General features: G+C 42.5%; 1 protein-coding gene across 3 annotated transcripts in view; it reads left to right on the forward strand.

Moving 5' to 3' along the window:
* Positions 1-23,578, forward strand: part of SYNPR (synaptoporin) — a 170,989-nt gene extending 147,411 nt beyond the window's left edge. For all 3 annotated transcript variants that reach the window (XM_054036361.1, XM_054036360.1, XM_054036362.1), the window contains 3 exons: positions 7,673-7,871; positions 19,337-19,528; positions 21,723-23,578. In XM_054036361.1, the coding sequence (XP_053892336.1) occupies positions 7,673-7,871; positions 19,337-19,528; positions 21,723-22,007 (676 nt within the window). In that variant the 3' untranslated portion in view covers positions 22,008-23,578. The remainder of the gene's footprint in view (positions 1-7,672; positions 7,872-19,336; positions 19,529-21,722) is intronic.
* Positions 23,579-24,461: the final 883 nt, after the last annotated feature.

Genomic DNA, 24,461 nt, shown 5'->3' on the forward strand with positions numbered 1-24,461 from the left:
GCATCCACTGGAAAGAAAGATGGGTCCAAGCCTCAAAGTTTCAGGAGTGGTTGGAGCTGGGCTTTCAGGTCAGTGCATTTAGAAATGAAGCCTGGATGCTAAGTCCAGGTACGAATCGGAACTTCACCAACTTTAGGGGTGTTTGGACCTGGGGTTTCAGTTCCGACCCATTCTCTGCCTAAAAACAATTGCTCACGTGAATTTGCAACATTGGGTGGAAGGAATTTATTGGGACGTTGCTGGGACTTTGCAAGACAGAACTGGGGATGTGTCTTTTATCGGCATCTCTACTTTTATTGAGTTTGATGCATGTGGAGCGTTGGTGTTTCATTGGACTTTGCTAGCACTGCCGGAGCAGAAAGAAGAAATGAATTACAGAAATTAAGGACTCAGAGGATAGAAAGAGAAGAGGAGAAATGTTGCTGTGCCATTCTTTTTCCCTACAGCCTCCCTCAGCCATCTCCTTTTCCCATCCAGTGTTATTCTATAGGTGTATGAGCAACAATTCACATGCAGTGAAATTTTCCCTGTCGGACATATATTTACCAGCAGTCAACAAACACAAATATGTCATAGAAAAATAGAGGGCTCTTCACAGGTGTTTATACTAAGGTCTGCAAGTAAAATTCATGCCAGGTTGAACTTGACTTTGTGGCCTTGGCACATTGACTTACTAGGACAGGTAGCACTGAACGTTGCCGGTGCTGCTAGTGCGCTGCTCCTTGTACTTAGGAGATGGGACAAGAGAGTTACAAGAGAGAGTAAAGGTGCAAGAGATGGTTGTAAAAAGCAGAAAGGGGCAATTGAGTGGAGGAAGAACTGAGGGAGAAGACCAATGAAAAGAGGGAGAGGTGGGCTGGGTAGAGAGACTGGAGATCAGAAGCAACGGGGGATGAATAGAAAACAGAAGAGTAGGCAGAGATGCAGCAAAAGCGAAAGGAAGAGATGGAGAAAATGTCTTTGTGAGTCACTGAGAAGCAATGTTATCCCCAGAAAAGCTGAATCAGGCATCCAGCAATGGTAAGACAGTAGAGAAGAGTTTGGAGCTCCCAGCCTAACACAAGAAAATGTCATTAAAGGGTGGGTAGAGGGTGATCCTAGTTGATAACCCCGACTCTTCATTTTTCATCTGGGACCTGTCCCAATTTAACAAACATAGAATTATAGACTCAGAGAACTGGAAGGGACCTCAAGAGGTCATCTAGTCCCATGTCCTGCACTTGTGGGAGGACTAAGTATTATCTAGACCATCCCTGACAGGTGTTTGTCCCACCTGCTTTTAAAAATCTCCAATGATGGAGATTCCACAACCTCCCTAGGCAATTTATTCCAGTGCTTAATCACCCTGACAGTTGGGAAGTTTTTCCTAATGTCCAACCTAAATCTCTCTTGCTGCAATTTAAACCCATTGCTTCTTGTCCTATCCTCAGAGTTTAAGAAAAACATTTTTCATCCTCCTCCTTGTAACAATCTTTTACATACCTGAAAACTGTTATCATGTCCCCTCTCAGTCTTCTCTTTTCCAGATTAAACAAACCCAATTTTTTCAATCTCCCCTCATAGGTCATGTTTTCTAGACCTTTAATCATTTTGTTGCTTTTCTCTGGACTCTCTCGAATTTGTCCACATTCTTCCTGAAATGTGGTGCCCAGAACTGGACACAATACTCTAGTTGAGGCCTAATCAGACCGGAATAGAGCGGAAGAATTACTTCTCGTGCCTTGCTTACAACACTCCTGCTAATACATTCCAGAATGATGTTCGCTTTTTTTGCCACAGCATTACACTGTTGACTCATATTTAGCTTGTGGTCCACTATAACTCCCAGGTCCTTTTCTGCAGTACTCTTTCCTAAGCAGTCATTTCCCATTTTGTATGTGTGCAGCTGATTGTTCTGTCCTAAGTGGAGTACTTTGCATTTGTCCTCATTGAATTTCATCCTATTTACTTCAGACCATTTCTCCAGTTTGTCCAGATCATTTTGAATTTTAATCCTACCCTCCAAAGCACTTGCAACCCCTCCCAGCTTGGTGTCGTCCACAAATGTTATAGGTGTACTCTGTATGCCATTATCTAAATCATTTATGAAGATATTGAACAGAACTGGACTCAGAACTGATCCCTGTGAGATCCCACTCGTTATACCCTTCCAGCATGACTGTGAACCACTGATAACTACTCTCTGGGAACAGTTTTCCAGCCAGTTTTGCACCCACCTTATAGTAGCTCCATCCAGGTTGCATTTCCCTAGTTTTGTTTATGAGAAGGCCATGCGAGACAGTATCAAAAGCTTTACTAAAGTCAAGATATACCATGTCTACCGCTTCCCCCTATCCACAAGGCTTGTTACCCTGTCAAAGAAAGCTATCAGGTTGGTTTGACACAATTTATTTTTGACAACTCCATGCTCACTGTTACTTACGGGGGGAGGGATAGCTCAGTGGTTTGAGCATTGGCCTGCTAAACCCAGGGTTGTGAGTTCAGTCCTTGAGAGGGCCACTTAGGGATCTGGGGCAAAATCAGTACTTGGTCCTGCTAGTGAAGGCAGGGGGCTGGACTCAATGATCTTTCAAGGTTCCTTCCAGTTCTAGGAGATAGGATATCTCCATTTATTTATCACCTTATTATCTTCTAGATGTTTGCAAATTGATTGCTTAATTATTTGTTCCATTATCTTTCCGGGTACAGAAGTTGAACTGACTGGTCTTAAATTCCCTGGGTTGTCCTTATTTCTCTTTTTATAGTTTGGCACTGTGTTTGCCCTTTTCCAGTCATCTGGAATCTCTCCCATCTTCCATGACATTTCAAAGATAATCGCTAATGGCTCAGATATCTCCTCAGTCAGCTCCTTGAGTATTCTAGGATGCATTTCATCAGGCCCTGGTGACTTGAAGACATCTAACTTGTCCAAGTAATTTTTAACTTGTTCTTTCACTATTTTAGCCTCTTCTGATCCTACCTCATTTTCACTGGCATTCACTAGGTTAGACGTCCAATCACCACCAACCTTCTTAGTGAAAACCAAAACAAAGAAGTCCTTAAGAACCTCTGCCATTTCTACATTTTCTGTTATTAGTTTTCCCCCCTTATTGAGTAACAGGCCTACCCTGTCCTTGGTCTTCCTCTTGCTTCTAATGTATTTGTAGAATGTTTCCTTGTTACCCTTTATGTCTTTCGCTAGTTTGATCTCGTTTTGTGCCTTGGCCTTTCTCATTTTGTCCCTACATGCTTGTGTTAATTGCTTATATTCATACTTTGTAATTTTGATCTAGTTTCCATTTTTTGTAGGACTCTTTTTTGATTTTGAACATCCAGAACAAATCCTGCAATGGTAATAATCCTGCCTAACCGCCTGTATGTGAGGGTCATCTATCTTCCTCCTGCTAGGGCTGAGTTATGGTCTATTTTTGAGCCCTTCTGCACAGCTGATCTATAGATTGTTTGGGCTGAGGTGAGGTGGCCACAAGTGGCACCAACTAGTGCGGGCTCCCTTAGGGGCTGGAAAAATCTAAACATAGAAGCTCATGAGTAAAAATAATGTAATGAAAGAAGGCTGGTGTGATCACAGTGTATCCAGTATCCCTGTAAGACACTTGGCCAGGAAGGTACTGCCAGAGAGATCCAGGGGTTAGAAATTTAAAACAAAAACTTCAGGCCTACCATGGGTCAGAGCAAAGGACACAGTAAAGGTGAATGGAGGGTAGAAAAGAGAAACGATATCAATTAGTTTTCAAAGATCCCATCGAGCTTGCAAAAATCATTTTGAGAGACTCAGGGCCAGATCGTCAGACTTCAATGACATGAAGTCGATTTGCACCAGCTGAGGATCAGGCACCCAGCTTGAGAGGCATTGGAGGAAACTTCGCAGGACTGACTCTTAAATGTGGTGAGAATCACGTCCTTTAGTTACTTTACCTTTGGTCAGCTGCTTGCTACTCAGGTTAATTGCCTCAAAATGTTATTTCAGGACTGCAAGAGGAAAAGAAAGGGCGAGAAACAGATTTTAAAATGATAAACTGTGGGCAAACTCCTAATATTACCTCTTTAGTCTTTCTTTTTCTACCTCATTGCTTTTATGGTTTAACTAAGCACAGTTCCATGATGCTTAAAAAGCTAATGCTGGGACTGAAGTGAAATTTACAAGTCAGGGTCTTGTGTCTTTGCAAGTCTGTTTAACAGGTGTTAACATAAAAACTGCTCAGATGGCTCCGATCCTCAGAGCAAAGCCCATCTCTTAATAATTTCATTCTTCACCATTAGAGGACAAAGCCTTCGCTCTGCCCAGCTGGTAAATATATGCATCAAACTCCCACAGTGGTTGCCATTAAAACATCACCACAGTTGCCTCAGAGTCATATTTGAGCTATAACAATATTTCCTGCAGTATTTCAGACCCATAAATTCCTAGAGAAGCATTCAGTAAACTGAGCTTAGATAAATAACTGGCAACTTTGCTGTCAGGTTCAGAGGGGCAGAGGACCAAATGGGCATTGGAGACCGAACCATTCCTAGTGGTGGTTCTCCCCGGATAGATCAGAATTAAGATACATTGGCAAAATGCCATCAAGGAAGCTTGGAGAGCAGCTAACTATGATGTCCCTGTTCTATGTAGTGATCAGTTATGTAATTAACCTGCTTGTGGAATCAGAGGATGGTCATGCTTAATAACTGATCCAGAGCCCACTGAGATCAATGCAAAGATTCCCGTTGATTCGAATGGGCTTTGAATCAAGTCCAGTAAATAAGCAAAGGTGTGCAAGGGAAGTGTTTCTTGCTAGTTGCTGGCTGGAGATTATTTTTCTGTCCATGGCCAGGCCACCTTAAACACTCTAACTCTGATTATGTTTAAAAAAAAACCTTTTGTCTCCAGGACTTGCCAAATCCCAGAGACGGGCACTAGGAGATATTTTCTTTTTCCATGGGAAGACAATAAGCCTTGATGAAAAATGTTTGCATAATAGAGACAGGAAGCTTTAAAACCAAGTCAGATACTGTCTGAATATATGTTCAGTATCTCTCTCATATGTTCAGTTTTAATCAGACTTCGTTGGCTGATGGGGGACAAGAGCGTCTGTTACTGTACATCTCCAGAATGCTGCAATCTAAGGCGACAAATGAATTATTTTAGCCATACCAAGGTTATAGCAGCAGGAGCTCAGTGAAGAATATGTCTGCAGCAAGTAAATATCTTTATGCATCAGCCAATGCGAGAGTTCCTTCTGTGCATTTAGTTAGGTTCTGTTTGGCTTAGAAGAAGAAAAAGCCATGCAATCCACCGACGTCCATTAATCTACCTTGTGAGATTTCTACTGTGGATATCTTGTTTTCCTCTAAGGGCCTAATTCTCTTTAGTTAGAAATATATTCATGACTGCTGTTACCTTTGGCACTCAGTTCCACACATTAATTACCCTCTGTGCTAAGGAATGTCTCCCCTAAGGCTCAGCCCTTTCTTAGCTTCAGATCAGAACCGCTTTTAGAAATTGCTGCTACCTCTCCAATAGCTGTGTCACCTCCACCTTTCCTAGACCCTCAGCATTGTATCTGCACCTCTGTCATGCCCTCCTTAATCTGCTCCTCAATTGTGTCATTAGATCAGCTTTCCTAACCGCCCAATAGCTATCACCCAGAATCCCCTTTGTTCCTGGTATTTATAAATGTAACAGACTAGGGCTCACAGACATGGTTGAGCCCACTCTTCGTGCAGCACCACTTCTGCCTGGTGCTCTGTTCCTGCATTCTACTGCTGCTTGATTTCCGAGTTACTATCAGACACTGAGTTAACGGGATTAGGTTTCTTTCTAGACCAGGGGTCGGCAACCTTTGGCACGCAGCTCGCCAGGGTAAGCCCCCTGGCGGGCCGGGCCGGTTTGTTTACCTGCAGCATCTGCAGGTTCGGCCGATCGCAGCTCCCACTGGCCGCGGTTCACTGCTCCAGGCAAATGGGGGCTGCGAGAAGTGGCGCAGGCCAAGGGATGTGCCAGCCACCGCTTCCCACCACCCCCATTGGCCTGGAGCAGCGAACCGCAGCCAGTGAGAGCTGCGATCGTCCGAACCTGCGGATGCTGCAGGTAAACAAACCGGTCCGGCCCGCCAGGGTGCTTACCCCAGCGAGCCCCATGCCAAAGGTTGCCGACCCCTGGTCTAGACCAGTTGTTGTTGTAGTGTGGGACCATTTAAGTCAAGGCCTCTACCATTTCTCTTTACATTGGGCTCCATTCCATTCCGTGGGCTACTCATACCATAGTGCCTCGCTAGTCTGGTTCTGCCTTGCAATCGGCTAGCCGTATGTGTAGAGTTCTTTGGGGAACAGTATTCTGGAGTATGTCATATCACAAGGTCACCTTCTCATGCTGCAAGAAAAGGGGCTCTTTGGCTTTCCTGAGGCAGGCTGGGAAAGCTAGAAGTCTGTCTGATGCTACCTGTCTCACTGTGCATTCAGTACCGCCCCTGTCGGCCAGTCGGAGCTGCCCCTGCACAGAGGCATCCATGCCTGGATTTTCTGCTTAATGGAATCTCTTCAGATACTTGGTACCTGAGTTCTTGCCAGGGGCGGTGATGGGAATAGTGCTTCAGCTACATAAGTTTCTGGAGTTGAGTGCCAGTAGACACTTTTCAGCGCTCCGGATCGGCTATGAGACACATGATTTTGGAGCAGAATGGCAAGGGGAGATTGATTGGCTGCCCAAACCATGGGGCGATCTTTTAACTGGCATTTGTTGGGAAGTATTAATATTAAAAATAACCCCCCACACACAGTCCTAATCTTAACCTCTGTTCATGCCAGTGGTGGATAACAGAACCCAATGCATCAAGCCAGGGGGAGTGTTGGCTCACAAAGTGCTTCTTCCTGGCTTGCAAACATCTTTCCATGGCATGATCCGGGGAAGTTGGTGTTGGCTGAACAGAGGGGACAGCCTCTGCATGGGAAATGCTGGTGCAATTTAGAGCTGAGTCAGCAGTGACTGGTTTGTGCACTCTCTCACACACACACAGATTTTCTGCTGCAACCACATTTCGAAAGCCTTTTATGTTAAAGTGCCACATACCATACAGTCATGAGTTAAAGATCCACTGGAAGCCAGGCACTATGCAATTTACAGAACTGAACTCAAGACCTGAGCTTGCTTTAATGATTTATTAAACCAGCAAATTGCACGGTCTTTGTCTTTCATTCTGGATTAGATTGCAAGCAATTTTGTGCTGAATTAATTGTTCTCAAGAAATCAAGATCACCCGGTTTTGTAATGTTTCCTCCCCTTAATTATTGCAAAAGTGAAAAATTTGAGTTTTTTTGCTTAGATGAACAAGAGTAAATTTTACTTTTCCCTACAGGACTTCACCGTTATCTCAGATGTTTGTGCAAAAATGTTGAAATGGTCTTACTTAAAGCTAATATTTGTTTATGATGCAGTTGATTTAAAGGCTTTAATTTAGGTTATTACGTTCCCAATCCTGCAAACACTTGCACATATGAGTAACCTTAAGCATGTGACTAGCTCCATTGAACTCAGTCAACAGGACTGCTCACACACACAAGTGTTTATAGGATTGAGACCTACATATGTCAGCATTTAAAGCATTGAGAACACAGCTCGGATGTAACCATATCACTAGTAGGTAACAAATCCCTAGGCCTTTTCAACTCACCTCTCCTGTCTTGGATTTTTTAGGTTGCATCAGGTGAATTTTGATGCTCCCACCTGCGAAGGCAAACGACGAGAAACGCTCTCACTAATAGGGGACTTCTCTTCTTCTGCGGAATTCTTCGTCACTATCGCGGTCTTTGCCTTCCTCTATTCCTTGGCAGCCACCGTTGTTTACATTTTCTTCCAGAACAAATATCGTGAAAACAACAGGGGGCCTTTAATTGTAAGTGGGAATTTTCAGTGTCCTCAAATCTGTGTCTTTTTCCTATTGGATTTTTGGTGCTTGTGTTTGTTGTCTTGTTGGAGAATTGATGAGTGTCCCACTTCCTTGCGCAGCTCTTGACTCTGATACTTCCATGATTTAATGTTGATTTAATCATTTAGGACCATGAGAAGAGGGATGATGGAAACCACATGGCCCATATAAATATAATTTGGTCTCAGTCCTGTGAGTACGTGTGGTACATTCTGCCCATTGACTTCAATGAGACTTTTCAATTGTGTTGGCTACTGGTGGAATGTGGGGAAGTGGTGAATGGATGGTCTGGGAAGGAGAGATTGCTGAGGCCGGGAAGTAGGCAGGTGGAAAAGCAGGGGGAGAAGAGAAATCTCTAGGAGCAATACAGATCTTAGAGTGACCCTAACAGGCCACTAAAATGATGCGTTGGCGCCCAAGCTTAACCCTGAAGACAGCTTGTTTGTTGATTGAGCAGCTACATCCACATCTAAATGTTAGACCATTATCTGCTGTAGATTTGTGGAGAATGCCACAGGGGCCTAAGCTACTGTGAAGTCAGCTAGAAAGATTTTGCTCCCTGAGATGGGGTTTTGTCACATTATTTGTGGAATGTTTCTGTGGCTGGTTGTGCAGCATCCCACTGTCCTCCATGCTGAGTTCCCTGTGGGTGCCCAGTTCCACAGTGGGTATTCATTTATCCCACTATTTAAGCTAACAGCATTGTGCAGCTCCCGCTTCAGTGCACGGTAGCTGTGGTTGTTTCTCTACAAAGATTGATTCTTGCGAGGTCAGAATAAAAATCAATGGCTATTAAATAGCCACTTTATTAGAAATCAGTCTTTTAGGGTCCTTTTCTTCCTGGGTTCCATTTGCACTTGAATGCATCATGAATCGTGAGATGCCCTGTGGTCTGTTTATTCAGATAATCTCTGAGTGTTTGAGTCTCACGCTACACTCGTATTTAATTGGTTCTCTGAATGTGCAAGTTTTTACAGGAACCCACTTGTGTCTTGTCTCCTTATTCACATATTGAATTCTTCCCTCCAAAGATTGTAGAGGAGAAAAAGGATACACTAGGGTGAGTTGTGAAACATGAGGCTGTGGAGAACAATTCAATTAGAGAGGGGCTTAAGGGAAAAAATTCAGCTCTGGATTTCAAATACCCCAAAGTTCATTGAGACGGGCGGGGGAGAGGTGTGATCCAGTCTATTTGGTTTAGAACTGTCTCTACAATGACTCATAGTTTTACATGTATAATAAAAACACAAGGTAAATAAAAGCAAAATACTATAAATTGCCAACATAGAAGGGATGTATCTATTAAAGGAAATGTCTAGAGTAAAAGTAATGAAAGAAGAAAAACAGGAAGGTTGCATAAATATCTTTTTAGTGCTGGCTGAAAAGTTTTTCTTTAAAAAATGTCTATTTTGAGCTATTCAACTTTTTTGCAACATTCAGAATTTCCAACGTTTTGACAAATTGATTTAAAATAAAAAAATCAGTTTCAATTCCCATCTAATGAAATAAAAATGAAAATGTTTTGGGTTTGGGGTTTTTGTCTCCCTTTTCTCCCTTTTCACACTGGAGGGAAAAACATTTACTGGAAAAGATGAGGGAGAAGGAGGGGAAATCCCTAAAAAAAAAAAAGTGAAATACAAAAACGTTTTGCTTTGATTCCATTTGATTTGATTTGATTTGAATGAAGTAAATTTTTATTTCAAGTTGCTTCATCAGAAAATCTGAATATTCCACAGGAAAAAAGCTGAACAAAATGGAAAATTTTGGTTTCAATTGTTTTGTGGAAAATAATTCAATTTTTTTGACCAACTGCAATCACTACAGAAAACAACTTACAACAAGGAGAGTGGAAAAATCATACTAAAATCTCAGAATACCATGTAGTTTGTTATTGCATGATATTTTACTGTTAAGAATATTACCGCCATATTGCTTCCAAAATTCATTCAAAATCCATGATGCAGTCTGTCACAGGTAACAGTGTAGTATTAATTCACTGTGTTCTATTTAACCAATTGTAATGGAGTCCAGGGGTTACATTTAATAGGCTTCTGTGGTTAATGTTGTTGTTCTCAGTTTTTCTGTCTGTAAAACAGGGATAATTTACATTACTTATAAGGGTGTTCTAAATATTAAGAAGTCTGTTTGCACAGTGTTTTAAAGCTGTAACCAGCTGTTGGTGCTGAATATTGTTATGAAGTGTCATTGTAGCATCACATCTTGCTCGGAATCTTAGTAATGGATACACATGAAAATTTCAGAGACGTTCTAGTAAGTTGCTGAGATTTTTTTCTGTTGGAAATATCATTAAATGCAACTTTTAACTGGCCTGTCCATTTACACAGCATGGTTGGGAGCATAGTAACCATTACATCTTATGCTGACAATTATTGACCCTCTTGGTTATCTCATTGAGTACTTGTACTCCCGTGTCTGTCTATATCCATCTGTCCAGCTCCTTGGGGCACAGACTGTCTTTACGTTCTGTGTTTGTGCCGTGCCTAGCACAGTGGGCTCTGGTCCAAGACTAGGGCTCCTAGACACCACCATAATATAAATAAATAATAAAATTAATAATTTGTACATGCAGTGAGATTCATTGGGAGCGTTTGGGTGCTGGCAATAGAGCGTTCTTGAAGCGGTTTCCTTAAAGGAAACAAGCTTAATCTTCTCTTCAGGTTGGAGAGACCAATCTCTCTTACAGAGATAACATGGGTGGCACAAATTGACACCGAGTAGCCCTGCCCATTTCAGCCAGAAACACGTCTCCTAGTCAATTGCGGAGAATCTGCCACCTCTCCAAGTGAGAGGAAGGAAATGGGAGTAAGGCCTCAGTCACTAAGCCCAGTGGAAAAGAGAAGTGATTATGAGACACAGTCATTTAAAACGTCTCTACCTGAAAGAGTTAGTGTAGCGGTGAGGCACAAAGAAGCAAAAAACGTCATCAATCAAGTGGCCCGTCAGTCTCCGTACTTTTCACCTTCAGGCCTAGTTGCTCCCCCTAACCATCTATTGGTGCCAAAAGAAGGCAGACGTAGCAAGACAACAAGTGGAGGGAAGACCTAAAAAACCTTGCTCTGTGCAATGGCAAAATATCATCAAAACAGAGAGACCAAGAGGCAGAACCTACAAAGGAAGAAAAAGCAGGTACAGCCAGACCTCATTCAAGGGCCTATATCATCTGAGTTTACTTCCCAATATGAAAATGAAAAGTGCAAACCAGCATCATGTATGGCACAAGTCCATGTAGCCCATGTAACGGTGAAATACTGGCAGTGAAAAGCCTGTAACACACCTTTCAGCTCCAGGTTGATGTTGCAGTTGAATGTAGTATCCAGGAAGATATATCCAATGTATGGCTATCTTTGATCCCTGAGACGCTGAACTTCCCAAAGAAAGTTATTCCACAACTCTAGAATGTTCTCTGCAGTGCTGAAGCAATCTAAGACGCCTCCTGTTCACATCACCAGAGATACATAGACCAATTGTCAGTTATTTCCTCTAATCACTGGGGACGGGCACTCCTAGTGCCATTTCTATAATGCATTTTTTCCTGCTCCTCAGTGAATCATCAGGTAGAAGAAGATCACGATTTCAGTCTTCACTTTGTTTTTGTCCCTGATCCCAGGCTGACCTTGAACAAAAAACCCACCCCTTTTAAACTTCACTCTCACTCTTCAATTAACATTTGTTCATTCTGTGATTACTCCCACCTTTAAATTTCACGTTTCAGGGAGCTGCTTTTTGCTTTTTTCAGGATTTTTAAAATAAATTCTAAAGGAAAAATGGGGGAAAAGCTGTGTCACTTGAAATTTAAAAAAAGGACAAAAACCCTGAAATAGACAATAGGAGCACTGCCAATGAATCAAATCACATTGAGCCTAATTTAATGTGAAGTATAGTATCAATAAAACCAATTCAACATTTTAATTCCTTGCAGGAACAAGAAAATCATATAACGTATATTTCGGTAATTAAAGGTTTTAAATTGTAAAAGCAATATTTATTATCGTGACAACCCAGAAATCATTAGATAGTACAACTTATTTGTACAAATATACACATTTGTGTGTTAGTTTTCCATAAACATCACTTTAATTGAAGCTTATATTTTCTTGAGAAGGAGAGAACAGTAAGAAATCAAACATTATTGTGATTAAATATTTCCAATAACGAAAGATTTTAGTTCCCTCTGCTGCCAGTCTGATGATGATGCTAAAGAAGTGCAGGTAGTGATGCCTATCAGTAAAGTTTCCATTATAAGACCCTGTTTTTAGTTACTTATTACTCTACCAAATTTTAACCATTCAGGTTGAAATTTTCCATCTGCCTAAGGTTGAACTTTTTTGACAAGTGTCAACGCTAATGAATCATAGAATCATAGAATATCAGGGTTGGAAGGGACCTCAGGAGGTCATCTAGTCCTCAAAGCAGGACCAATCCCCAACTAAATCATCCCAGGCAGAGCTTTGTCAAGCCTGACTTTAAAAACCTCTAAGGAAGGAGATTCCACCACCTTCCTAGGTAACCCATTCCAGTGCTTCACCACCATCCTAAATTAAAAAAATAAAAAATAAATAAAGTTAATGGAGATATCCTATCTCCTGGAACTGGAAGGGACCTTGAAAGGTCATCAAGTCCAGCCCCCTAACTTCACTAGCAGTACCAAGTACTGATTTTTGCCCCAGATCCCTAAGTGGCCCCCTCAAGGATTGAACTCACAACCCTGGGTATAGCAGGCTAATGCTCAAACCACTGAGCTATCCCTCCCCCAGTGCAGCCCAGTGAAAAAGTTTTTCCTAATATCCAACCTAAACCTCCCCCACTGAAACTTGAGACCATTACTCCTTGTTCTGTCATCTGTCATCCATTACCCAAGGCAGGTAGCTAATCTGAGACTGATGGCCCTGTTTCTGAGCACATCACAGCGGAGTGACTCCATTATCTCCCGGGGAGTCGCTCCTGATTTACGCTGGTCTGAGATCAGAATCAGACTGGATAACCTTAATGCATTCCAGCCTCATCTAGTTCAGTAATGTACTGAAAAGCTATATAGTCTCAGTCATTGGCAAGCAGATAGTAACCAATCCAATTAAGCCAGACAAAGCTTTTGGGAATGTGGGGTAGGCAATGGGATATTTCCATCATGTCCTGAATGGGACACTGTTTGGGAGAACATTCATAATCTGCGTCAGTCAGTACATATCGCTCCATTGTCTTGTTTTTCTTCACAAGCTTCTCCATGTGTACACCACTTAGAATATGTAATGTGACAGCTACAATACATTGTGCCTTCATCTGCTTTTACTGTTTTCTGGGGGAGAGTTATAGGTCATCCTGAAAAATCACATACATTTAATTACATTGCAAACCTTTCAGTAGAGGTTGAAATTGTGCTTCCTTATTGAATCTAAGAACAATGAGAGAGAATGTGGAACGTCCATTCTAATTGTTTATAATTTAGAGCTGAGTGAAATCTTTTGTAAAGAGGAGCATCTCAAAGGGAAATGCTGGTAGGCATTATTATTTTTCATTAATTTGAATTACAGTGGTGCCCGGAGGGCCTCAACCATGATACCAAGATCAGGGCCCCTTTGTGCTAGCTGCTACACTTTTATTTCATAAGAAATTGCCCGTGCTTTGAAGAATTTAGTCTAAATACACAAGACATAGGCTGGGAGAAGGATAATACTATTATCCCCATTGTACCGAAGGAGAACTTTTACATGAACATGCTAATATAGAGATGACTTTGTCTTCAGATAAGGAGCACTTTGTATGGCTGAAGGAAAGTGCATATTCTGGAAATGATTGGCTGTTCTTTTGAAGGAGGCAGAACAAAAGTTCAATGTCTTTGTTCAGTCAGTCACCTGGGAGATGTTACAAAGAAATGGGGAATTAATGGTTGGTGGCTCATTAACGTTAATTTGGTTTGTAATTAAAAATTCACAATGATATATCCATGAAAACTGTAACATTTTTTAATCTAAAATGTTCTGATGGGCCCCTTCAAATATTGTGGGGATTGGATTGGAAAAACAGCCACATATCTGGACCTGAATCTTCTCCAAATGTAGAGTTGTCCATACCCAGTCACACTGCTGGGTTACAAAAATTAGGAACTTGCCTCCAGCAGTAGCAAATACCGTATAGAAAGACCAGAGGAATCCCTATAATGCTCGTTGCCATTTTTTAATGCTGAAGGGGAAGAGCTGCTGTGCTCTGCTAAAGGATGTTGTGAAGGCCAAGACTATAACGTGGTTCAAAAAAGAACTAGATAAGTTCATGGAGGATAGGTCCATCAATGGCTATTAGCCAGGATGGGCAGCGATGGTGTCCCTAGCCTCTTTGCCAGAAGCTGGGAATGGACGAGAGGGGATGGATCACTTGATGATTCCCTGTTCTGTTCATTCCCTCTGGGGCACCTGGCATGGGCCACTGTCGGAAGACAGGATACTGGGCTAGATGGACCTTTGGTCTGACCCAGTATGGCCGTTCTTATGTTCTTATACATATGCTCTAAAGTCTGCCATGTGATTGTGCCTATCTAAACATACATAGGTACAAATGTTGCTATGGTTCAAAGTATCCCTTGATGCCATCTGACTTAGTGACCTTCCGCAACACTGAAGTGTGGAAGGTGGCAACACTCATGGCAAAGTAGCGTTTGTGAATTTGACTGCCGCAGGTTTGAGAGATGCTCTTGTTCTTGTATTTTGAGGGCAGTGGGGTGAATGCCATAGTCACTCGGCAGCTCATTTTAAAGCTTTATCCTCTAGTATATGCTGGCAACAAACTTCCACACCATTAACCAATAAACAGAGGCTGAGTTTTCATTGAGGCATCCTAGGAATCAGGCCATCTCCAAAATGATCATTGCACTGTGGGACAGGACCAGGAGGGCTGTTTGCACCATGTGTGCTCACACGATAGTGAAATCCACCCACACGGAAAAGATTAAGGCTACAAAGGCCTGGTCTACACTGGGGGTGGGGATTGATCTAAGATACGCAACTTCAGCTATGAGAATAGCGTAGCTGAAGTCGACGTACCTTAGATCGACTTAGATTGACTTACTTTGCATCCTCGCGGTGCGGGATCAACAGCCGCCACTCCCCGGTCGACTCCGCTTCTGCCTCTCGCCCTGGTGGAGTTCCGGAGTCGACGGGGAGCGCGTTCGGGGATCGATCATTAGACATACCCAAAGATTGAGCATCAATTGCTGCTCGTCCCTGGTGAAGCCTGGACTATTTGGCATGATTGTAAACAGATTGGAGCCCTTGGGAGAGATCTACAACTGGTATAAATTGGTGTCACTTCAATAGAGCCATGCTGATTGGCACCCGCTCAAGATGTGCTCCTGTGTGTGTGCGCGTACAAGTTGCACGCCAGTAGATTAACAGGGAGCAAGTGGAATTTAGCATCTTAAACTTAAACAGATGCTCCCTGGTGCACTGTAAATATTTACATATATTTTGTCAAACCAAGTGGAGTGGGCATTAATGAAGGGAAATGCTAGAAAACAAGAGAGAGTTGCTGTCTCTTTGCAGTTAAGAGTGATGGTTTTTTCTTTGTGAGATGGAGAAAGGAGAGTTAAATGCATGTAATGAGCAGGTACTGAATTGCACATAAAACATAAAGACAAACTCGCTAGGGCTGGTACAATGGGTGGAGGATGTTCCCCAGTTTTTTGTCGGTTCAATTTGTATGGTTTTTGCATCTCTCTCTAGCTGAAATGGTTCTAGTAAGTTCCAGTTTCAAGCTGAAATTTTGCATTTTCCAAATTTCACGAGGAAGCGCTATGGTAGCTCTCTGGCTATTTTGGGCCGGGGGGTGGGGGGGGGGGGAAGACCAATGGGAGAGCTTTTCTTGTTGTTGACTGTCTCAGAGCTCACCAAATGCAGACGCTTCCTCTGAGAAAATCATTCACAGTAACGTCTCCTAACCCTCTTAGCCACCTGAGCTCGATTCAGACAGCAAGGGACCCAGAACCAAAACTGTGAGACTAACATGAGCCATCACAACAACAAGTGCAGTTTGAAATTTGAAAAACAGTAACGTGGCACGAGTCTGACACCAACGAAATGTTTCTCAGTCCTAATAGAAAAGAAAAATCATGTAAAATTTCATTGGAAAAAAAATAAAATGTCATAAAAGTGCTCCAATGAAGAATGTTTTTGCCAAACTCAAAAACAGACAACAAACTATTTTGCTATGAATATTAAATGGAATTCTTAACATTACCCTCTTGGATCTGCACAGTATATTTCAAATCTAGATTTCTGCTTTCCCTGAATGTGCAAAGGAAAAGAGCAGAGTGTGTGAGCTGAGATTTGAGAGAGAAACTTTGCAGTGAGGAGTGAGCGGTAACCATGCAACAATACAGGTTACAGTGATCCGTAGACATCGTTGAGGGATAGCTACTAAAAATGCTGATTTTGTTCGAAAGAAAAAAATTGCTCAGGGGATATTAAATATTCAAAATGTAAGATTTGTTTTAGAATGCAGAAACTCAGGCTTTCACTACCAAGGAGAAATCCTCACGCTAAGCATTAAACCCCAGAATAATTTAGTTTGAAATTCTCTTTTATTTTCAGCACGTAGTTATCTTGTAGCTCTGCTCCTCCCAGAGCTGTGCAGACATTCAGCCAGAAGCCCAAACCCACTTGAAATCAGAGCGGGTTCAGGTTCTAGCCAAAGCCACAAAGGTCAGCCCAGACTGACAAACCTTTGTTAGACATAAGCTTGTTCTACTCACACAGTTGTTCCCTTCTACCCTGCTAGTCATGCCTTCAAAGTCTTGGGACCTTGCATCCTGGTCTCCAGGGACGCTGGGACTTGCCTCTCTTCTGTGGCCTGCTAAAGGTGCCAATTAAAACACATATTGTATTACCCTCTTGGCCTGCAATTTAGACAATTGTTTGGCTTCTGGCATGTTCCACTTTCTCTGGTATTTAGAATGGGACAAGGCTTTTGACTCAGCACCCTGGTTCCCAGAGGCCCACCTTCTGACATTTCCCTTCTGGCTGGACACACATGTTGTGCCTGCCCTCCTGTACGTTTTCTCCCCGTGCTCTGTGCCCCAGTTTGGAGCGGCATTTTTCTGTATCCCTCTCCCTAGATCGGGGTCTCATTCGACAATTGGACTGCCTTACTATTTGTACCACCTGCTCTAGAGTGATGTTTGACCAAACCACTCTTAGCCTGCACCAGCTTGAAACCTGGTGGTGTTCAGACATTCCCATCCCAACTGTAAACAGGGCCAAAGCATCTGTGCAGCTGCAGAACAATCACACAGGAGTCAACAAACTACAGCCCAGGGATCCAGCACATTTCAGCTGACTGTGTTGTCCGCTCTTGTTCCAAATGACGGCAGAGAAAGGAAAGGGATTAGCCAACACACCTGATGGAGAGTGAACATTACATTAGCTCTGAAAAGTCTCCGGCTGGAGGCACCTGCACGAAGTGCTTTGCCAGTTGTTAAGCTTTCCTTTCTTAGCAAGCTTAATCTTCATTATCAAGTTACTTTCACTCAATTTGCTTCTACCCACCTCAGATTTCTACCCAACGTTATTAAAAAAAAGCCTTGACTTCCTCAGCTTGATTTAATTTCCAAGGTATTAAAATTCTGGCAGAATTAAGAAAAACAAATTATGCTTAATAAAAAAGGCTTGGATTGGAACGCATGTGACATTTTATGTGCGGCGTTGGTGTGCAATTAGATTACATGCCAGGCCCCGTAAGAGTGGACCTCAGTAAATAAAATGCGAATGGTGCTAAATGTCAATTTAGCAATTATCTCACCAGTTTCAGCCCCAGTTATGATTTTTCAGGAAGATATTTGCCTTTAAACCATACCTGTAGGAGTTAGGGTTTGGGGGGTTTTTACTGCTAAGGCTTCAAAGAATAACATCCTTTGATTGGAGGTGCCCTTGAGACGAAATGAATTGCACTCAGGCCTTGCGTTTTTACCCACCTTGAAGCCCTTGGGTGTTGATATATTTGTCATCAATTCCGTAACACAAACTTCAAGAGAATTCCTCTAGGTAGCAAGAAGCGAGGTCAGTGCAAATCAAAGCATCGTAGCATGGCCATTTAGCTGCTGCAGCCCTGTGTGTCAGGGAGGTTTGCCATTAAGAAGAGTAGCTTGCTTTTGGCTTTCTCCTGAGGTGCAGTAAATTTAATCCTGTTTGTGAGGGTGAAGAAATCGCTTCCTCATTATTTCTTGTAAGGGTGGCTTATGGATTTGAGTGGCTTCCAACATCAAAAGGATGGGGGAGGGGGGGAACTGAGGACATAACCCTCCTCTAAATTTAAAACATCACTTATGCTTTGCATGTCAGCCCACCATACTGCACTTTGTACTGCATTCTTTCACTTCCAGTCATACCTCCCTTATATGTTAAGCGGGGTGGGGGGTGGGAGGGGGGAAGGAGGGCAAGAGAGGGAAAGCAGCCTGCATGGGAGATGGTGGGATACCAAGACACAATCATGTAATGAGTGGCGCGTTAGACTTGCAACACGTCAACCATCTGCTGCAGACTGACAGATGGGATGAAAAGTGACAGTAGAATGGCTCCTTAGTTTTAGCAGGACATAAAAAGCTTGAAAAATAACACCTTTTTCCCTCCCGAGACCCACACAGTAGCAATAGAGTTTGGTCACTTGTTCCTGTAAAAAGTGAGAGGTGTGTGTATGTGTGTAGGCATGTCTGTAACAGAAAACGGGCAACGCCGTTCAGAATAAATGCACTTTCGGTTGTTCGTTAGGCTCCTAAGGCCCTGAAGTTCGTTCTCTCGTGGCTTCACATTGGTAGGAAGTAGGTAATGGTGCGTGGTAGCTTGCAGAATCAAGCCCTTGAAATGTTTTTGGTTGGTTGGTTTGCTGCTGCCAGTAGTGAAGGACTAGTCAGTTTCAGATGGCACTCAGCTGAAATATTGATGCGCAGTGACAGCATTTTGCAAAGGAGTTCCTGGGCACACAGCATATGGTAACTGAGCTAAAATTAAGCAGGTGTGGAACTGCTTGCATGGCCAGACTGTCAAGAGTTCAGCTCCTACCTAGACATCTAAACAAGGGCCAGATTTACAAATTCACTCACCACCCAGCAGCCTGCTTTGTGACACTGAGGGACAGATTTTGCAAGACAGTTCAGCGTCCAGCAGGCTGGATGGACTCTTTTGAAAATCTTGCCACTTACTTAGAAACTTAAATCGAATCTGGGCTCATTTGAAAGTCTCTACCTAACGGGGGGCACTGAGCACTTTTGAAAATTCTGGCTGTGTCTTAAAACCATCAGATTATTGCCAGGCAATACAAAGCTCTCTTTCTGTCCTATAATCTGAAGTTTGATTTTTTGATACATTTCCTCCGATGCGTCACTGCCCAGTAGACCCATCTATCTAATGCTTTTGTCTCCTCTGGTTTTACAGGACTTCATCGTGACAGTAGTCTTCTCCTTCTTGTGGCTGGTGGGTTCGTCTGCTTGGGCAAAGGGACTGTCTGATGTAAAGATTGCTACTGATCCAGACGAAGTGCTATTACTGATGTCGGCTTGCAAACAGCAGTCTAACAAATGCATGCCAGTGCGCAGCCCCGTTATGTCAAGCTTAAACACTTCAGTTGTAAGTAGATCTGTTTATATTTTTTACTGTTAGGCAATGAAAGTGCGTGCAGCTATTTTCAGCTCTCCCGACATACAGACTAGGCCACATCCTCAGCTGCTGTAAATCAAAGTAGATCCACTGACTTCTTTGGAAGTTCCTAAAACGTTGCCAATGATTTGACTGAAAATGCTGCCTCCCTGAGATAGTTACCGTGGAGAAAAATTATGGAAACGGGTAGTTTCGTTCAACAGTCAGTTCACTTTCAAAGTGAACATTGGGGACACACCTATAAAACAAGTGTGATTTTATGACTGTATCTCCCATAGGTATGATTCTCTAATGGGCGGAATATTTACGCCTTACCAATATTTATGCCTTTGGTCCCTGCACCAAAGATCTTACAGACCAAGGTTCCAATGCTTAGCTGAACTTTGAGCCGCCAACAAGCCATTTCCCTTCCTTTGACATTCCAGCTTTTGCTTATCTATCTGTAGAAGAGTGGACTCACCCCTGCGGCGCCTCCTGCTGGTGACTTCCAGGAAATAGCTCATTCCAGCTCCGGAGCGCCCTCTGCAGGCCGGTGGGCCACCTGTCCTCTGGCCCCTGTGTCCTGCCCTGGACCCCAGTGCCCTTTTACCTGGGGTGCTGCCCCCTGGCAGTAACCCCTCAGTCTTAGGGTCTCCCCTCCCCAGGGAACCCCCACCCACTATCCCCACCTCGCCTCAGTATACGGCTACTGCTAGTCATTGTCTAGCCCCACGCCCTGGGGCAGACTGTAGTATCAGCCTACTCATCACTGGCAAGGTTGGGTTTGGACCTGCTGCCTTGGCCTACCCCTGGGCTGCCCTCTGCAACCCCCAGTACCTTTTAGCCCAATGCTAGGCTGCAGCCTGGGGCTTTCCAGGCTGGAGCTCCCCAGCCTTTCCCCAGCCCTGCTCCACTCAGATACCCTGTCTCTAGCTCCCTGCAGCCAGGCCCTTCTCTCTCTGAACGCAGAGAGAGACTTCTTCTGGGCCTCTGGCTCACAGCCTTTTATAGGGACCAGCTGGGCCTGATTGGGGCATAGCCCAGCTGTGGCTACTTCCCCAATCAGTCTGGCTTTTCCCTGCCACAGCCCTCAACCTGGCTGTTTTAAGCCCTTCAGGGCAGGAGCGGGGTAACCACCCCTCTACACTATCCCTCTGGATGCTCATCCTTATCCATGCAGGATCTAAGCCAGACGGTCCATAAGAGCACCCTCCCATACACCCCACCTATAATTCAGTATTCTGCTTGTATATTGCCTTCTCCTCCAAATGCATTTTCTTCAGCGGCAATGAGCTCTGCAGGTGGAACACCACAGCCCAACAAAGGAGGTCGCAGCAGCAGCATCAGAATGAGACACACAAAAACCAGTATTGTGCACACTCGCACTGCCTTTCCTGGGTGCAGCAACGGCTGTTTGCTTTCAGCTGGAATCTACCATCACGTGTTGCAAAATAAACACTCTGTGTTTGTCTTAAGTAGAGCTGGGAGGAAAACAGTCTTCCTGACCCGGCAAAAAATGTTCAAGATTTCGACATTTTTTTCTCACTCCACATCGAGCTGAAAAGTTGAAATCTCAAAAAGGTTTATGAACAGATAATCCAAACATATTCAGGTTGGGTCAACTGAAATTTTGTTTCAATTTTGACTTTAGTTTTTACTCTGAATTTCTAAGCCAAGTCATTTGAAAGCGAGAAGCAGAACTGTTCATTTAGAAAATGGCGGGCTGGGGGGACATTTTGACAAATTAAAAAAGAATTGGAAGTTGTCAAACTGGCCCGTTCCCATGAAAAGTTTAAGTTTCAGCAAATTGTGAGTGCCTCTAACACTAATTAATGTTACAAAGACAACACAAACCTTCCACCGCCAACACAACAAAATAGTCAAGGCTTTCTCTGCCAACTCCCATCCCCTATAAACAACCATCCCCTTCAAACCCCAACTGGTTTAGCTACTTGGGCAAAAAGATGGGCTTTGCAGCCGCTGTCCCTGACTATTTTGGGCTAGGCACAAACCCTTGTTTCACAGCTGAGCATGTAGCTTTCTGAGCCTTTTGGGAAGGGTTGTCTTTAAATAGCCTTGGCTCATTTCATTAAAAGAAATGTATTGGATAAAGCTGAACATACATATATATTAGACCACAAAAATCAGGCCTTTGTACTGATGAATTGCTTTGGTTCTTGTTTAGGTCTTTGGATTCTTGAACTTTATTCTCTGGGCAGGAAATATTTGGTTTGTTTTTAAGGAGACTGGGTGGCATTCCTCAGGCCAGAGGCACCCTCCAGACCCCATGGAGAAACAAGCAAGCAGCTATAACCAAGGTGGTTATAATCAAGACAACTATGGCCCAACTGGAGGATATAACCAACCTGCAGGCTTTGACCAACAAGCTAACTATGGCCAGGTGGGTGAATATGGCCAGCAACAGAGTTATAGTCAGAGTGGGCCCACCTCATTTGCCAATCAAATTTAGCATTCACAGAGTTTGCATTCTTACACCCCTTATATGTAGACAGTGTAACAACACTAGGTTTTAGTGGCACCAGATTTGTAAAGAAAGTTTAAATAAATTAATACTCCATGAGAGTATGTAATGTAAATCAAAGATCTAATGGTACCTATTGAAGCAGATGGTGGTGGCTAGTCTGTTATTTTTGTCACTAGATAACTGATGATGATGTATTCATCACAGGTGGTGAACTGGAGTAAGTATCGTTGTATGTATTGTATAGATAACTTTATGGTAGTTTGTATGTGTACTAAAATGGTAGAAGCATTTTGTAGCCTCAAGTCTGTAGTATGTAATATGCATAACATAATGAAGTAGAATGGAATTTTTCTTCTGCATTTTGGTGAAAAACAGAAGTGTTTTATTCTGATTTCTAAAGATTACTCAGTATATCATGATGCATGTAACATTGTTCCCAAATTTTCAAGACTGCCTGTTTGTGATGCTTTAGAGCATTTGTTTTTAGTATATTTTTTCCAGAGGATTTTTTAATTATTATTTTTATTAACCAATTCCCGTGTGACTTAGTGCATGGATAAGCAGTTTCACACCAACAGAATGTTTTGGACCCAGTATATGGAATTTTTCAATTTCTGCCACTATTTTTTTTGTTAAATGTACGTTTAAGAAAATGTATGTATATTTTATATATTTTGCAGAGTTGGGTCTATGGCTTACCCAAGTTCTGAATGCTTTGTAACTAAAATGTTTTCCTTGAAAGAGCATTCAGTAGCATAAACGGTACCTGAGCAATGTTTATTCCCGTTAACTAAGCTAAGTATTCATTCTATAAATCGCTATTTCTATGGATGTTTTGTGAAACTTTTAACGTGAGCTGTGAAAACTAAGGACCAAGTAACTGTGTTATATGTTTACAAAGGTATTTATTTAATTAGGATAACAGAGGTGCAGATATCAGTAACCAAAACCATATGAAAAATATGCCACGTGTCACATGTGTAATTTAACAAAACATGGCAAGGACATAGACCGTTGTTAGTCAACATTATAAAGCGTAATTATTCCTTTTTTCCGGATGGAAATATTTCCATCTATGCTATTTGAAAATCATTAAATGACAGTTCTGTTCCATCATTATGGTGAATGCTGGTTTTGAATAACGGTTTTGGTGCTATCAGTAAATGTTAGGAAGCTGGCAAAATCTAAAAAAACTCATTTTAAAATATAGAAAGGCCAAATTCCTAGCGGGTGTAAATTGGCATCGCTTCACTGAGGATTTGGACTTTGCTTCTTAGAGTACATGGGATTCTGTGTAGCCAAAAGGGTCACCTTAAATTCTCTTTTCTTACTCAGTTTGAAGCCTGAAACACAGCATCATAATCGAAACTGATCGTCTGCATTTCTAAATAAAAGTGTATCTGTCTATAATATTGTATGAGCTGTAATGTTAAAAGCATCTTAGCATAAAACAGCATAGTCTTATCTGATTGTTGTAACCAATTGATGGCTACTCAGTGGATGGATCTATATTGTGATATCTGTTTGACCCTAATAAAGTTATTGCATACAAAGTACATTTGAAGAGTATGGTGATATTATAAGTGTAAAATAAGCCTGCGCTAAACCAAAAAGTTGATAATATTTTAACAACTATGTTTTGACCTTATAATTCTCATTTTGAGTATTTTCCAAGATCTTTTCAAGGATTGTACAGACGCACATTTGGAGACATGATTCATTTCTGGTAAGTCAGTGTCACAACATAAAAATACCCAATTTTAACGTATACAGTCCAATTTCTGTGTGTTTGTCTCTCTCTCGCCAAGTATTAATACAGCAATACTGTGTTGTTTAATTGTCCAGAACAAAACAAAGAACTGCAGCAGGAGGGGAATCCTTATCTTCCAGCTTTGCCCCTTTAGTTTGATGCCTCCTGGTTTCTTGAACTGGGGGAGAGACTTTCTCTAGGCACTTGTGACTTTCTGTCCTGACCTGCCTTAAATTTAAAGCATTCTTCTTTTACGTGGCCATTTTTTTTCTCCAGAGTACCAGGTCCCAACCCAGCACCCAGGAGCCTTGCTGCCTGTGAGTCACAATGGGACTCCACCAGGATGCCAGCTCCAAGCATCCCAAAATCATGGGTCAGCATCCCAAAATCATGGGTCAGCATCCCAAAATCATGAGCTTGGCTTAAAAGAGAGAGAGAGAGAGAGAGAGAAAGCGGTTATTTCTATTTGCCTTCTCTTTTCTGAGCCTTTCGGGGGCACTCAGATCATGTTTTCAAGCTTTTCTCCAAAACCATGAGGGTTAGAAACTTACTTTTGTAAATACAAGCTGAGTTTCTCCCATAAGCACAGCACTCCAGAAGCTGGGGCTTTCATGACTCATGATAAAATTGCAAGTTGACACCACTGTCAGGGTCTGCATTCGCAAATCCCAGTGTAGGATTTGAGCTAA

The sequence above is a fragment of the Malaclemys terrapin genome, chromosome 7 (assembly GCF_027887155.1).
Source record: "Malaclemys terrapin pileata isolate rMalTer1 chromosome 7, rMalTer1.hap1, whole genome shotgun sequence".
NCBI classification, from domain to species: domain Eukaryota; kingdom Metazoa; phylum Chordata; order Testudines; family Emydidae; genus Malaclemys; species Malaclemys terrapin.